The following is a 14196-nucleotide window of genomic DNA, read 5'->3' as shown; positions in this document are numbered from 1 at the left end:
TTTTTTTTTAAAGATTTTATTTATTTATTTGACAGAGAGAGACACAGCGAGAGCAGGAACACAAGCAGGGGGAGTGGGAGAGGGAGAAGCAGGCTTCCTGCTGAGCAGGGAGCCCGATGTGGGACTCGATCCCAGGACCCTGGGATCATGACCTGAGCCGAAGGCAGACGCTTAACGACTGAGCCACCCAGGCGCCCAATTTTTTTTTTTTTTAAACAGGAGAAAATCAAATTTAATAGACGTAGGTTTGGGGAACCTATACAGACAGGAAATTCTGGAGACAGTGAGCCAACATGAAGCTTATATAAGCTAAGGAAAAAGGTAAGGGCCTGAGGACACAGAGGGGAGAAAAGTCAACATCAAGGTGAAAGGAGATGTTTGGCCCAAACTAGATTGTTCTACTGCGCACATTGATAAAGAGTGGGGACTCTGTTAATACTTCTCTGCCTGTCACAGGCTCTCCTTTCCAATGTAAATTTAGGCAGTCATGAGGGAGGTGGAGCACCTTTCCTGCATCTGCTGGGTTTTTATTCCTTTTAATTCAAAATAATCTTTCTTTTTTTTTAAGTTGGCTCCACGCCCATTGTGAAGCCCAACATGGGACTTGAACTCACAACACTGAGATCAAGACCTGGACTGAGATCAAGAGTCCAATGCTTAACCAACTGTGCCACCCAGGTGCCCCTTAACTCGAAATAATTTTATGCCAAAGTGGCACATTTTGGGTGTCTCTCCTGCACCCCTTCACTCCCCTTGTCTGGAACTTCCCTGGAAGTTCCACATGTTACAAGTTGAACTGGTAAATAGTTGGTCTCATTGAGTCAGTCTTAGTCCTGATGATAGGCCAGTTTAGTTGAACTCACTTTAAGAGGTGGTGATCGTTCAGCAATTTTCAAAAAGCAATCAAGTCCTTCGGGTTTTCCACGTCATTTGTCATTTGTGCATCTACTCGGTTAAGAGGAAGAAGACAGAGCTTCCTGGAAGGAATATTCTGTCATCTCTGGTTATCTCCAAATGCAAGATCATACTACGCTTTGTCTGAAACACCTTAATTTTCCTCTTTACATTATATAGCAACCCCCACCCTGAAATGCACAAAGGTCACAGGCTTTCCAGACAGCCTGGAGCCTGTTCTAAAATGCATGCCCAGGTCTGGGAGACTTGCTGTGCTTCTCAGCCAGCCCTGCTGAGGCCTGACGAGTCCTGTCATCCCCTCCGTTTGTGGTTAAGAACTTGAAGGACAGCTCTTGTCTTCCTTCTGGGTAGAGAGGAAAATAAAAGCCTCTATCCGGAGAAGGATTTTAGTGAAAAGAGCCTGAGCCTTGAACTTGAGCTGACTTGGCCCCCTGGCAGAGCCGCTGAGCATGAGCAACTGTCTGCCCCTCTGTTTCCTCATTAAGGTTCCGGGCATGATAATGCCAACCTTGCAGGACCTTGCAGGGTTGTCCTAAATTTTAAAAGTGACTGCGTCATAGATACAAAGTATCTAGTAGCATTCCTGATTCCCAGCAGGTGCTTGACTTTGTGGTTGTTACCCGTGTTCCGGCTACACAGTTTCCACAGGGCTTTCCTCTGTCCTATCTCACTGATCCTTCAAGTATTAGGTCCTATTTAAAAACAGACAAACCAAGGCAGTATGGGATCGCTCCTCTGGGGCACAGCATGACTGGGCAATGTTCTAACACAGACAGAGCCCTTGGGAAGGGAACTTCCTTGAAAGAGCAATCATTCGCCCATAGTTTTACCTCCAGTTCCTTTACAGCAGCAGAACCATGTGGTTGAGAACAGACTGGGATTATAGACCTGCTCCCAGAAAGAGGGCATTTTAATGTTCCAGGTGGGACCAGGGGAATAAGTGATGACAGGGGACAGAGTGGATTCACAAAATAATGTTTTTATAACCATTGCCCAAAAGGAAATTAGAAAACAAGTGTGTATGAGTCACTTCACTCTTGTAAATACACTGGCTACATAAATGGGGTCAGAGATACCAGGGAAGTTTGCAATAGGGTTTGAAAAATAAGCACTACGTCCCAAGCAAAGGACAGAGTTTGTTTGTCTTATTTTTAAAGAGGCTCAGGGTTCGTCTGTGAACATTACAAGGTAAATATTTGTGTCAGACCATGTTTTTTAAAATGGCGTATGGAAAGGGTTGTGCCAAGGATTGAATTTTGACCAAATTCAGACTTCTTGAGTCACTTAGAAATAACTTTTAAAAACCTGAGAGACTATTGTAATAACTGAGATGAAAGCAGGATTCCTGTTTAATTGAGCAAATTATCTGCATATATGAGGCTTCGGTTTACTTTTTCTTTGAAAAGACATCTACAGAGAAACTAAGAAAGTTATGTAGGTAGGATCATTTCATGTAGGGCAAAGAACCCACGATGTCCCTGAGAACATCATTGTGTAAAAGATGTGTGTAATGTTGACTGAGGCAAGAAAAATGAGTTAAACCATGTCCCCACAGGAAAGCATCATAAATTTTAGCAAGATTTCCATGCAGAGTGATTAAATGTGTTATTTCTCAAAACATTAGCAAGAAGCCAATAAATGTGGGTTAGGGGCAGAAAAAAATTATGTACAACAGTAAAGTATTACAAGACTAAAATACTAACATATAAATGGTTATTTCTAATAAACAACAGAAATATATTCCAATAGCCCATTTATAGATTGGCTCTTGGGAGTTTAGAGCTAATTTTCCCAACTAAACAGCGCTGTAGACATCACTTATGCCCTCACAAGAACTTAGCTAAAACATAATGTGGTCCAAACGCTATAGACCTGCAGTGAAAAACAGTAGGAAATATTACTGCAGTTCTAGCATCTAAATACAAAAGGAAAACAATGCAGCTGGGTTAGAAACACTATTCCTTTGGGGGGGCTAGTAGTGGAGGATTCCAGCAAGAGATTACTTCTGTGGAGGTTCTGAGTGAGATACCTGGGCTTTTAAATGATTGAGGTGCTCGTAGCCCCCATGTCATTTCACATGGGTATTTGCGGTCTTCTCTCTTCTTAATACGCTTGTATCTCTGAATAATCATTGGTCAAATCAGCCATGATTAGTGTTGTATTGAAATTCACAAGCGGGGGGGCACCTGGGTGGCTCAGTTGGTTAAGCGACTGCCTTCGGCTCAGGTCATGATCCTGGAGTCCCGGGATCGAGTCCCGCATCGGGCTCCCTGCTTGGCGGGGAGTCTGCTTCTCCCTCTGATCCTCCCCCTCTCATGCTCTCTGTCTCCCATTCTCTCTCTCAGATAAATAAATAAAAAAATCTTTAAAAAAAAAAAAAAAAAAAAAGAAATTCACAAGCGGGGTAAAGAGCGTGAGATGGAAAAGGCCAGTACATTTTCTAAGGTAAAGGCAGGTGATGGAAAAAGTCCCTACTGCAGGGACACAAAGAGGGAGCTTATGTGCCTGGGTGCAAGGCTGCCTGATGTGGCATAATAGAATAGTGAGCAGTGACGGGCAGGGAAGGGTGGCGCTGAGGACATGGTTTCCCTGAGGCGGTGAGGAAGAGGTGCCAGATTAGATGTGTCCTGCTTAGCTCCTGCTTCCTGGTCAGAGCCTTCAGGGGTAGTGGATGGGGAGGTGGGGCTGGGGCTGGGGTGGAGGAGGGTGGGAGAGGAGGAGGCAGGTGCATCTGGCTACTGTACTCACAACGTTGGTCAGTTAGGCGCTTGTAACTTGCAGACTCCCTGTATTGTGTATACTTCAATCTCATCCACCCACGCCACTTCTCCCCACACGTTTTCCCAGTTTCTGATCACTGCACATCTCTGCTCTTAGAAGCAAAAATTATTATCCATCATACCGTCTCCTGAGAAATTTAGGAAAAAAAGAAGTAGCTTGAGAGGTTATGAAAGGACCAGAAGAAAGCGATGACCAGATAGTTTGCTTAGCTAGAATATGTTCCTGGGGGTGTGATTAGCACAGAGACACTTGGTAAACGAGAAGAACGATATTAGTAAAATGTGAAGTCCTGTTGTTTCGTGTGCAAGTTTTCTCAGCGTGTTAACGTCTTGTGCACCCGAAAGCAAAGCACAGCAGGAAAGCTGAATTCAGCAAGCTGTGGGGAACTTGAGTTCAGTACACATCCTTCTTTCCTCTTGCTAGCTCAGGTAGCTACAAGCTTTATTTTGGAAAGGCTTATTGCACAGTTGGCCCAAATCTCTGTGTATGTGCCCGTGTCTCCCTAACTCAGGCCTCAACCTCTCCTCTCAGCCTCTTCATCAAGTTACCTGCTCCTTTTATATTACACAACTTTTTTTTTAAGTAGGCTCCGTGCCCAACATGGGGCTTGAACTCATCACCCCAAGATCTGAGTTGCATGCTTTACTGACTAAGCCAGGCAGGCACCCCCTTACCCACTCCTTTTATAAAAAATTTATTTATTTTAGTGGGGGGAGGGGCAGAGGGAGAGAGAGAGAGAGAATCCCAAGCCAACTCCTCACTGAGCACACGGAGCCCAACTTGGGGCTCGATCCCACGACTGAGATCATGACCTGAGCCGAAATCAAGAGTTGGACGCTTAACCGACTGAGCGCCCCAGGCCCCCCAGCTCCTTTTATTTTATTTTATTTTATTTTAAAGATTTTATTTATTTATTTGAGAGAGAGAATGAGATAGAGAGAGCATGAGAGGGGGGAGGGTCAGAGGGAGAAGCAGACTCCCTGCTGAGCAGGGATCCCGATGTGGGACTCGATCCCAGGACTCCAGGATCATGACCTGAGCCAAAGGCAGTCGCTTAACCAACTGAGCCACCCAGGTGCCCCAGCTCCTTTTATTTTAAATGATCTTCCCAGTTCTATTGGAATATAATTGACATATTGCATCAGTTTAAGGTGTACAACATAATGATTTGACATATGTATATATTGCAAAATAGTCACCACAATAAGTTAACATTCACCACCATACATAGTTGCAAAATTTTTTTTCTCGTGATGAGAACTTTTAAGATTGACTCCCTCGGCAACTTTCAAATATACAATACAGTATTGCTAATTATAGGCACCATACTGAACATTACACTCCCAGAAATTGCCTTATAACTGAAAGTTCGTGCCTTTTGACCACCTTTACCCATTTTCCTCAACTCCCAAGCCTCTGGCGATCACCAATCTGTTCTGTTTCTAGTTCTTTTTTTAGATTTTACATATAAGTAAGATCATAAATATCTTTCTGTGTATGTGTCCCCAACTCTATTAGCCTTGGTCTTATTTTGAGTGATTTTGGGGGGACATGAAGATTTGCAGAATATCAAGTTCTCAGGAATAGATCACAATTCAGCAAAAAGGTCTGTAAATAAGCCCGAAGAAGAAAAAGAATACACTTGATTTCAAGCCTGAAAAATAAATGAAAGGAAAAAGTATACTCAAAGAAACAAAAATCTTAAAACGCAGAATAGAAACAGAAAGACACCAAGAAAAGTGCCAGATGTCTGGGCTGATACAAGAAAAAAAAAAAAAGGAGTGACATCACTTCAGATCAAGTGCAGAAAGCTACAGGAGGACCATCCTATCCTACACTCTCCTACCCTACCCTATCATATCCTAGGAGGACCTTGAGTACCTGCCACACATTTGAGGCAGGTGCTTATACACATTACCTCATTCATTGGTCCCTATTAAATACTACTATTATTATCCCTCCTTTAGAAACAAAGAATCTGGGGCGCCTAGGTGGCTCAGTTGGTTAAGCGACTGCCTTCAGCTCAGGTCTGGAGTCCTGGGGTCAAGTCCCCGAGTGGGGTTCCCTGCTCAGGTCTGCTTCTCCCTTTTACCCTACCCCTCTCATGTGCTCTCGCTCTCTCATTCTCTCTCTCAAATAAATAAAAATCTTAAAAAAAAAAAAATAGAGGGGCGCCTGGGTGGCTCAGTCGTTAAGCGTCTGCCTTCGGCTCAGGTCATGATCCCAGGGTCCTGGGATCGAGTCCCACATCGGTCTCCCTCCTCAGCGGGAAGCCTGCTTCTCCCTCTCTCACTCCCCCTGCTTGTGTTCCTTCTCTCGCTGTGTCTCTGTCAAATAAATAAATAAAATCTTTAAAAACTAAAAAATTAAAAAAAAATTAGAAACAAAGAATCTGAGGGTCAGAAAGATTAAGAAAATTGCCCAAGGTCACATAGCCAGTAAGCGGCATTCAGGTATCATTTTGCCATACTATCTCTAGATAACAAAGCCAGGTGTTTTATTTGTTTACTTATCTTTTTATTTTTTTTGAGTCTTGGCTATTTCCAGCAGAAGGGATTCAACAATCTCTACGGCGGGGCCTTGTGGTCACGCACATTCTTTAATCTCCACAACCCAGCACAGAATAAACATTTATCAGGATGGTGTTGAAATAGTTACCCTCTCCTGGCAGCGTCCCCCCCCCCCTCCCCTTTTCACCTTTGTACTCTTGCTCCAGCTCTAACAGGCACGTTCCGGGCTGCCTGGCATTTCCACAGCCCCGACTCCCACCCCTCCCCGCACCAGCAGCCACCTCGAAGTTTCCCCGTCCGGATCCCCGTCCGCAGTGGCACGTCCACACCAGCTCTCGTGTGCATCTCACACCGCGTCGGGTACACACTCGTCTGTTCTCTTGTTAAGTGTCCCCAGGCTGGGACAGACAAGAACCTAGTGAGTCCTCACTTCCCCTCCTCCTAGCCCAGCGCTCGGGGTGCTCAGTGTGCGCTGAACAACGAAAACGGAAAGCCGAGGGATCCAGAGCCCGTTTCGCAGTTCGACAACCACCTCATTTTCCCAAAGGACCCGCCATGTACAGCAACACGGATCAGGGAGGGAGCGGGTTGGGCCCGAATTCTGCAGCCGGGCGGAACGAGGGGTCAAACCGCGGACCCCGCCCCCACCGCACCCCTAGTCTTTGAAGGGTCCTCGCCGGCCGGGGGCACAAAGGGAAGGCGAGACCCGAATGCGGGGACAGGTCGAGTCGCGGCCCCCGCAGTGGGCAGCCGTGCCCCTTCTAGGGGCCCCCTGGTGAGGCCGAGCCCGGCGCTGCGCGTCAGGGGAACCCCCGCCTCGGCCCAGGGGGTGGGGCACGCCGAGGCGCGCGTCAGCACGGACCCCGGGGGCCGAAGCGCAGCGCACCGACCCCCACGGGCCGCCGTCACCCGCAGACACACAAAGGCCGGAAGTGCCCCCGCGTCGGCCTGTCGAGGCGCCCTCTCTAGGACCTGGGAGGCCCCGCCTCTCGGTGGTTCCCCAGGCTCGCTGGACGCCCGGACCCGACTACGCCAGGTCCCCGGGCGGTACTCCCAGGGCGGCGTGTACCGTACTCCAGGGGCAGCAAAATGAGTCAAAAGGAAAACAAACAAATGGAAATCGAGTCCGGCGACTCACTTGTGAGAGAGAATGTCCACTTCAAATGTATCCAGGCCTAAGTTTCAGCTGAGGGGTCGGAGCACGGTGTATTATTTATCATGCTCGCTTCCCCCGGAGGAGGATCAAACAGGCCTGGAGAAACTTCTGTCCCGCCCAGGGTCTCCCAGGGACACACTTGAATCAGAACCCAGGACTTGTGCCACCACGGCCTGTGCACTTGCCACTGCCTGGGGCTGCCTCTCATCTGAAATGAACACCATGAAAATTAAAACCTAATTGTTCAAACGGCAGGAAGCATCTAACAGTTTCACAATTGACCAAATGGGGGGGAAAAAAACCCCCACAAAAATTAAAAAAAGCTAAGAACAAAACACCAAAATCGACCAAATGGAGTGTGCAAGAATGCAGAAAAGACCATCTCATACCCATTAGGATTGGCTACTAGTGAAAACACCAAATAGCAAGTGTTGGAAATAGAAAGTGGAGAAATTGGAGCCCTTGTACATGGCTGGTGGGGATGTAGAAGCTGTCTAGCCACTGTGGAAAACAAGTATGGCAGCTCCTCAAAGCATCCAAAACAAAATTACCATGTGATCCAGCAATTCCACTGCTGGGTATATGCCCCAGAGAATTTAAACCAAGGGCGTGAAGAGATATTGTTCACAGCAACATGATTTACAGTAGTCCCAAAGTAGAAGCAAACCAGTGTCTATTGATGAATGGATGAACAAAATGTGGTCTACACATACAATAGAATATTATTCAGCCTTAAAAAGGAAGGAAATTCTGACACCGATCCTACTGTGGTAATCATTTTGCAATATATAATTGTATCAAATCATCACATTTTACACCTTCAACTTACACTATGTTATATGTCAATCATACCTCAACAGAGGTGGGGGCATCTATCTATTCTCTTTAAAATAATCAAACAAATGGGGTGCCTGACTGGCTCAGTCAGTAGAGCATGCAACTCTTGATCTCAGGGTTCTGAGTTCAAGCCCCATGTTGGGTGTAAAGCCTACTTAAAAAAAAAAAAAATCACATTAGAGGAAAATCCAGTGAGCCACTCAAGTCAGGACCCTCCTAAAAATATAAATGTGGCCAAAGTCCCAGGCATTTATCAGGACTTCTTACACATCTGAGAAATTTTACATTGGTCAGAAATTCTAGCATATGGGGTGATGCTGCCAGTTGTAACTCAAGCCTAGAGAAACATTAGAAAAGCTACCCTGGAGAAAAACACCTTTAAAGAAGGTTCAAGACTTCTTTGGGGGAGGGGCACCTGGGTGGCTCAGTTGGCTAAGTGTCGGACCCTTGGTTTCAGCTCAGGTCACGATCTCGGGGTCCTGGGATGGAGCCCCCTGTTGGGCTCCACACTCAGTGTGGAGTCTGCTTGGGATTCTCTCTCCCTCTCTGTCTGTCCCTCCTGCTCATGCTCTCTCTCTCTCAAATAAATAAATAAATAAACCTTAAAAAAAAAAAGGACTTCATTTGGCTTTAAACAATTTACAGCAGAGGAAAACGGTCACCCAAATATGTGAGAAAGTCTTCCCTCCTACCTCAGCTCTTACCACAGTAGAACTAGAAATGCAGCTTTGTGAAAAATCATTGCATTCTGTTTGATCAGCAGGGGTTTGGATTTGCCAATGTTCTGCCTTAAGTATCTTCTTTGGCTTAAGATTCTAGTCCTGCTTTTTCCAGTAGGGTAGGCATTAGCCACAGGTGGCTACTGAACACTTGACATGTGTCTAATCCCAATTGAGATGTCCTTTGATGTAAAATACATACTGGATTTCAAAGACTTCATATGAAAAAAAGGAATGTAAATGTAAGATATATCAATAACATTTAAAATTAATAATTTAAATATTTTAATTAATTTTATAAAGTGTAAACTTTATCATTTAATAGCTTAAAAATAATTTTAAATGTATATGTGGAAGTGATATTTTGGACAGATCAGGTTAAATTAAAAATAGCGTTGGGCGCCTGGGTGGCTCAGTTGGTTAAGCGACTGCCTTCGGCTCAGGTCATGATCCTGGAGTCCCGGGATCGAGTCCCGCGTCGGGCTCCCTGCTCGGCAGGGAGTCTGCTTCTCCCTCTGACCCTCCTCCCTCTCGTGCTCTCTGTCTCTCATTCTCTCTCTCAAATAAATAAATAAAATCTTTAAAAAAAAAATAGCGTTAAAGTTAACTCCACCTGCTTCTTTCTGCTTGTCAAAATGTGGCTACTAGAAAATTTAACATTTTGTATGTGCTTGCATTATATTTACATCAGAAAGCACTATTTTAATTCTTTTGGTCCTGATGGGCTAATCACATTGATGACAACAACAACAGCAAAACTGCAAGCTTGTTGATGGCCGACGTTTATTTTATTTTAAAGATTTATATATTTATTTGAGAGAGAGAGAGCACGCTCAAGCACACACAAGTGGGGGGGGCGCAGAGAGAGAAAAGGGGAGAGAATCTCAAGCAAACTCCCTGCTGAGTGCGGAGCCTGATGCTGGGCTTGATTCCAGGACCCTGAGATCATGACTTGAGCCGATCATGACCCTGCTCGTGCTCTCTCTCAAATAAATAAATAAAATCTTTAAACAACAACAAAACCCAAGAGCATAAATAAGTTGCCTAGAGTGCTCACATAGGAACTGGAAGATCCAGGAGTGGCTCTGGAGCCGACTAACTCTCGGCTGGTGTGTCCTCTTAGCTGCACGAGGTGACTTCAGACAGATTTGCAGTAACCAAAGCCAAAAAGCCTTGTTTGGAAAGCTGAATGCCAGCTTTATTACTTTTTAGGCAAAGCTACTCCCAGGTAGAGAATGAAGATTGAGAACTTCCCTTTCTTTCAGTAGGAAGAGCTACTCAGAAAAGTAAATTCAACCCAGAAATTTCCCTTATTTAAAAATGGACATTAGAGACCAAGGAAGTAACTGATTTAAAGGTTTTCTTCAAATCGGCGTATGTTTGAAGTAGATCCCTCTGTCACATCCTTTGCCATGTGTTGGGACTGTTGTCTCAAAAGTCTGGCCTATTGATAAAACTATCTGGGTCCAACAGTCAGTTCTGGATGAATCCAAGCCCTGCTGTCCCTTAGCATGATGTCCTCAAGGTTCATCCCTGTTGGAGCATGTGTCAGAATTTCCTTTTTTTTTTTTTTAAAGATTTTATTTATTTATTTGAGAGAGAGAGAGTGCGAGAGAACACAAGCAGTGGGAGCAGCAGACGGAGAGGGAGAAGCAGGCTCCCCGCTGAGCAGGGAGTCTGTCGTGGGGCTCGATCCCAGGACCGAGATCATGACTTCAGCTGAAGGCAGACGCTTAACTGACTGAGCCACCCAGGCGCCCCTGAAATTTCCTACTTTTTAAGGTTGAATAATATTCCATTGAATGGCTAGACCACATTCACTCTTCGATGGACACTCCGGTCGTTTCCACCTTTCTTGGCCTTTAAAAAAGGAAATGACATGATCTCACCTGTGTTGTCAGAGCGTCAAGGATGATGGGAAAGGCCGGCGACTGGGGAGGACTGTGCACTGCCCGAGGGAGGCACAGTCAGACAGGAGCAATCTGGGTGGACAAAAGGACCTGAGTGAGAGCCTGTTTTGGTTTTGGTGACATCTAGGCTGTCTGGGGTGAAAGGGAGGGGATAGGAACCAAAGGTCTTAGTTTGGGTGGTTAGGAGGGTAAAGATGCCCTTAACTGAGATGGAGGAATCAGGAGGAGGGAGAGGGAGGAGGAGGGAGGGGGAGAGAGGAGGGGGAGAAGGTAAAGGGGGAGGAGGGGGAGAGAGGAGGGGGAGGAGGTAAAGGGGGAGGAGGGGGAGAGAGGAGGGGGAGGAGAGAAATTGTTCTGGTTTCCTCTGGGGATGGGGTGGAGGGGGAAGATCGTGCTGGTATTTGAACTTGGGATTCTGAGGGGTCTTCAGGACATTCAGGTGGAAATGCTGGGGGACAGGTGTGAAAACGAAGTGAGATGACCTCATGAAAGGGATCAGCAAACCAGGGTTCCCGCCAGCCCTACACGTTCTTAAAGCGGCTGAGCCTCTCCCAATCCGTTAGCATGGGTACATAGTGCCCTCTCGTGGCAGTATGGTGCAACTGCAGTTGAGCCTACCACCTAGCGAGGAAATGTCTTTCGGAATTCTGAAAGGGGCCCCTTTAGCCTGAGAAGGAAATCTGACACTGACACGCCCAATGTGTTTTAAGATCCTCATGTAAGGATTGGGTGCTCAAGGGTCCAGGGAAGCCGACTGCTCCCTCAGCAGGTGTTGTGAGCCTAGGAGGCACCTGTGGGACCGGATGGCTGAGAGAAGGCAAGGCAAAGTTAATGGGGCATAGTGAAAAGAGAACAGTGTGTATATTGAAATTATTTTGGGGTCACCCTCATGCTCCCAAATTTCCTTTTAACTATTAATGTACAGCTATTAATATTTAATTTTCCAGCCAGGCAGCTTTAGCTCCCTGGTGGTTTAGTGGTTAGGATTTGGCACTCTCAGCCAGGCAGCTTTAGTTTAACGAAAATTGTCTGCCTAGGTGGTCCCTAAGCAACATTACTACCTGGGAAACATTTTGCTTTGAGCTTCTTTCTTCTTTTTAAAAAGCTTATTTATTTGTTTAAAGTAGGCTCCACACCCAACGTGGGGCTCGAACTCACAACCCTGAGATCAGGAGCCGCATGCTCCACCGACCGAGCCAGCTAGGTGCCCCTTGCTTTGGGCTTCTTATCTCCTTCTAATTGGCCCTGTCTCAGTTTAAGGAAAGGGCATTTCAGAAGGCCGAGCTCTTATTTCAATACTACACCCAGGAATGTCTCAAATGGCAGAAACTGCCTGGTGGCAGGCTGTTATCAGTTAGGATACAGGTTTGATGGTTGTGAATGAGACTCCAAATGTGAGCGGCTGAAACAAGACAGAGGATTGTTTTTCTCACATTTGTAAAGTCTGGATTTAGGCGGTTTAGGGCTGGGCTGGGGGCTCCACCGGCAGGCACCTGGCACTCTGGTTGTTTCCAGCTTTCTGCTCCACTGTCCCCAGGGTGTGGTTCTCAATGTCACAGTTGAAGATGGAGCTCCAGGCACCACACCCAATCCCAAGGAGCAGGATGAGGAAGACCAAGGGGGAAGGAGGGCTCACCCCTTCCCTGTAAGGGCCTCACCTGGGAGTTGCATGGAAAACATTTCTGTTGTCTTGAAGAATAAATGAATTAATGAGTTTTGAACAGTACCTGGCTTAAGAAGGCCTTTCTCTCAGTAACAATAACCATGATAGAATACTTAATATAGCTAATTATTTTTTTAAAAATTTATTTATTTGAGAGAGAGCGTGCAAGTGAGTGGGGGGTGGGCAGAAGGAGAGGGAGAGAAAGAATCCCAAGCAGGCTCCACCTGGAGCCCAATGTAGGGCTTGATCTCATGACCCTGAGATCATGACCTGAGCTGAAATCAAGAGCTGGATGCTTGGGGCGCCTGGGTGGCTCAGTCGTTGGGGGTCTGCCTTCGGCTCAGGTCGTGATCCCAGGGTCCTGGGATAGAGCCCCGTGTTGGGCTCCCTCCTCGGCGGGGAGCCTGCTTCTCCCTCTCCCACTCCCCCTGCTTGTGTTCCCTCTCTCGCTGTGTCTCTCTCTGTCAAATAAATAAATAAATCTTAAAAAAAAAAAAAGAGTTGGATGCTTAACCGACTGAGCCACCCAGACACCCCTGTAGCTAATAATTTTTGAATGTTTATTACGTACCTGCCACTAAAGAGTGTTCCCTGTGTTGGCTCACTTAACCCTCATCCCATTCTGGGGTATACACTACTATTATTTTACAGACAAGAAAACTGAGGTAGAGAGATCACACAGTTATAAACCGCAGAGCTTCCAGTCAAAACCATTCAATCTTATTCCAGAGACTGCTTACTTAGCCAGTAACCCATACTAACTCCCATGTGCACTATTTTGTATATATATATATTTTTTGGAGGGGGTTTAGTATTATATTAAGACTTTATTCCCATATCGAAGACACATTGTTCTCAGGCCACTGCAACCTGGCCTGTGTTTGGTTCTCCAGACCCCTTACATAGCTTGGGTAGAGAGGAAGTCTGAGTAGGAGACAGGATATGCCTGAAGGCTTGAGCCAGGAGGCCTGGGAGAGCCCTTCATTGGGTTCCTAAAGAGAAGGGGCAAATACCAGATTCAAGGCCAAAGGTGTGGAACTCCATTGCAAACAATAACCTGTATAAATCAGGGCGCCCTGATCAATCCCGAGGAAAACATCCAGTCATTCCTGGGTATTCTATTTTTATTCCTTTTAAAGCAATTGTGATTGGGTTTCCTTTTTTCTTTAATATTTCCCAACTATTTGTTGTTGGTATATAGGCAATCTATTGATCTTGTATATTTGCTTGTCACCCACATTTCTGAACTCTTTGACTTATTTCAGGGAATTGGCCATTGATTTTGAGTTTTCTAGGTAGGAAGGCAGAGCATCTGCTAATAAGTGTCAATTCATTTCATGATTGTTAGTATTTGAACTTCTCATTTCCTCTTGTCTTAAGGAATTAACTTAGAAGTGCCAGAAAAATATTGAATAATTGTGGAAATAGAGATTCTGGTTTTATTCCTGACCTTAATGGGAATGTGCTAATGTTTCATTAAGTGAGGTAACTGTTTTTTTTTTAACATTATATCATATTTTTTTCAAATGTAACAGAAACTGTTGGCTGCTTACCCCGAAATAATCTCCCTCCTTCTTGTGTGCTAAAAAATGCGCTCTGATTTTGACAAGAATTGACAGAAAACTCTTAATCTCACGAAAGGGACCCAGCCTGTGACATGTACTCGGAAACTGGCTTTGGGCAGTGAGATGTAAATTGAAGTCGG

The 14196-nt window shown here is 45.6% G+C and overlaps 1 protein-coding gene across 2 annotated transcripts in view; it reads right to left on the bottom strand.

The window, feature by feature from the left end:
* The window catches only part of AZGP1 (alpha-2-glycoprotein 1, zinc-binding), a 41997-nt gene that overhangs the window by 17935 nt on the left and 9866 nt on the right, over window positions 1-14196 (bottom strand). Inside the window, exons 4-5 of one of the 2 annotated variants that reach the window (XM_081819381.1) lie at window positions 10808-10900; window positions 5539-7570 (exon numbers count right to left, since the gene is read on the bottom strand). In XM_081819381.1, coding sequence (XP_081675507.1) covers window positions 10824-10900 — 77 coding nt within the window. In that variant the 3' untranslated portion in view covers window positions 5539-7570; window positions 10808-10823. Of the gene's footprint in view, window positions 1-5538; window positions 7571-10807; window positions 10901-14196 lie in introns of those variants that run through there. The other variant, XR_014145199.1, reaches the window with a different exon arrangement.

Source organism: Leptonychotes weddellii, chromosome 5 (genome assembly GCF_054177405.1).
Source record: "Leptonychotes weddellii isolate Sample4059 chromosome 5, ASM5417740v2, whole genome shotgun sequence".
Lineage (NCBI taxonomy): Eukaryota > Metazoa > Chordata > Mammalia > Carnivora > Phocidae > Leptonychotes > Leptonychotes weddellii.
Note: the sequence above shows the minus strand (reverse complement) of the source record. Positions and strands in the feature narration are given on the sequence as shown.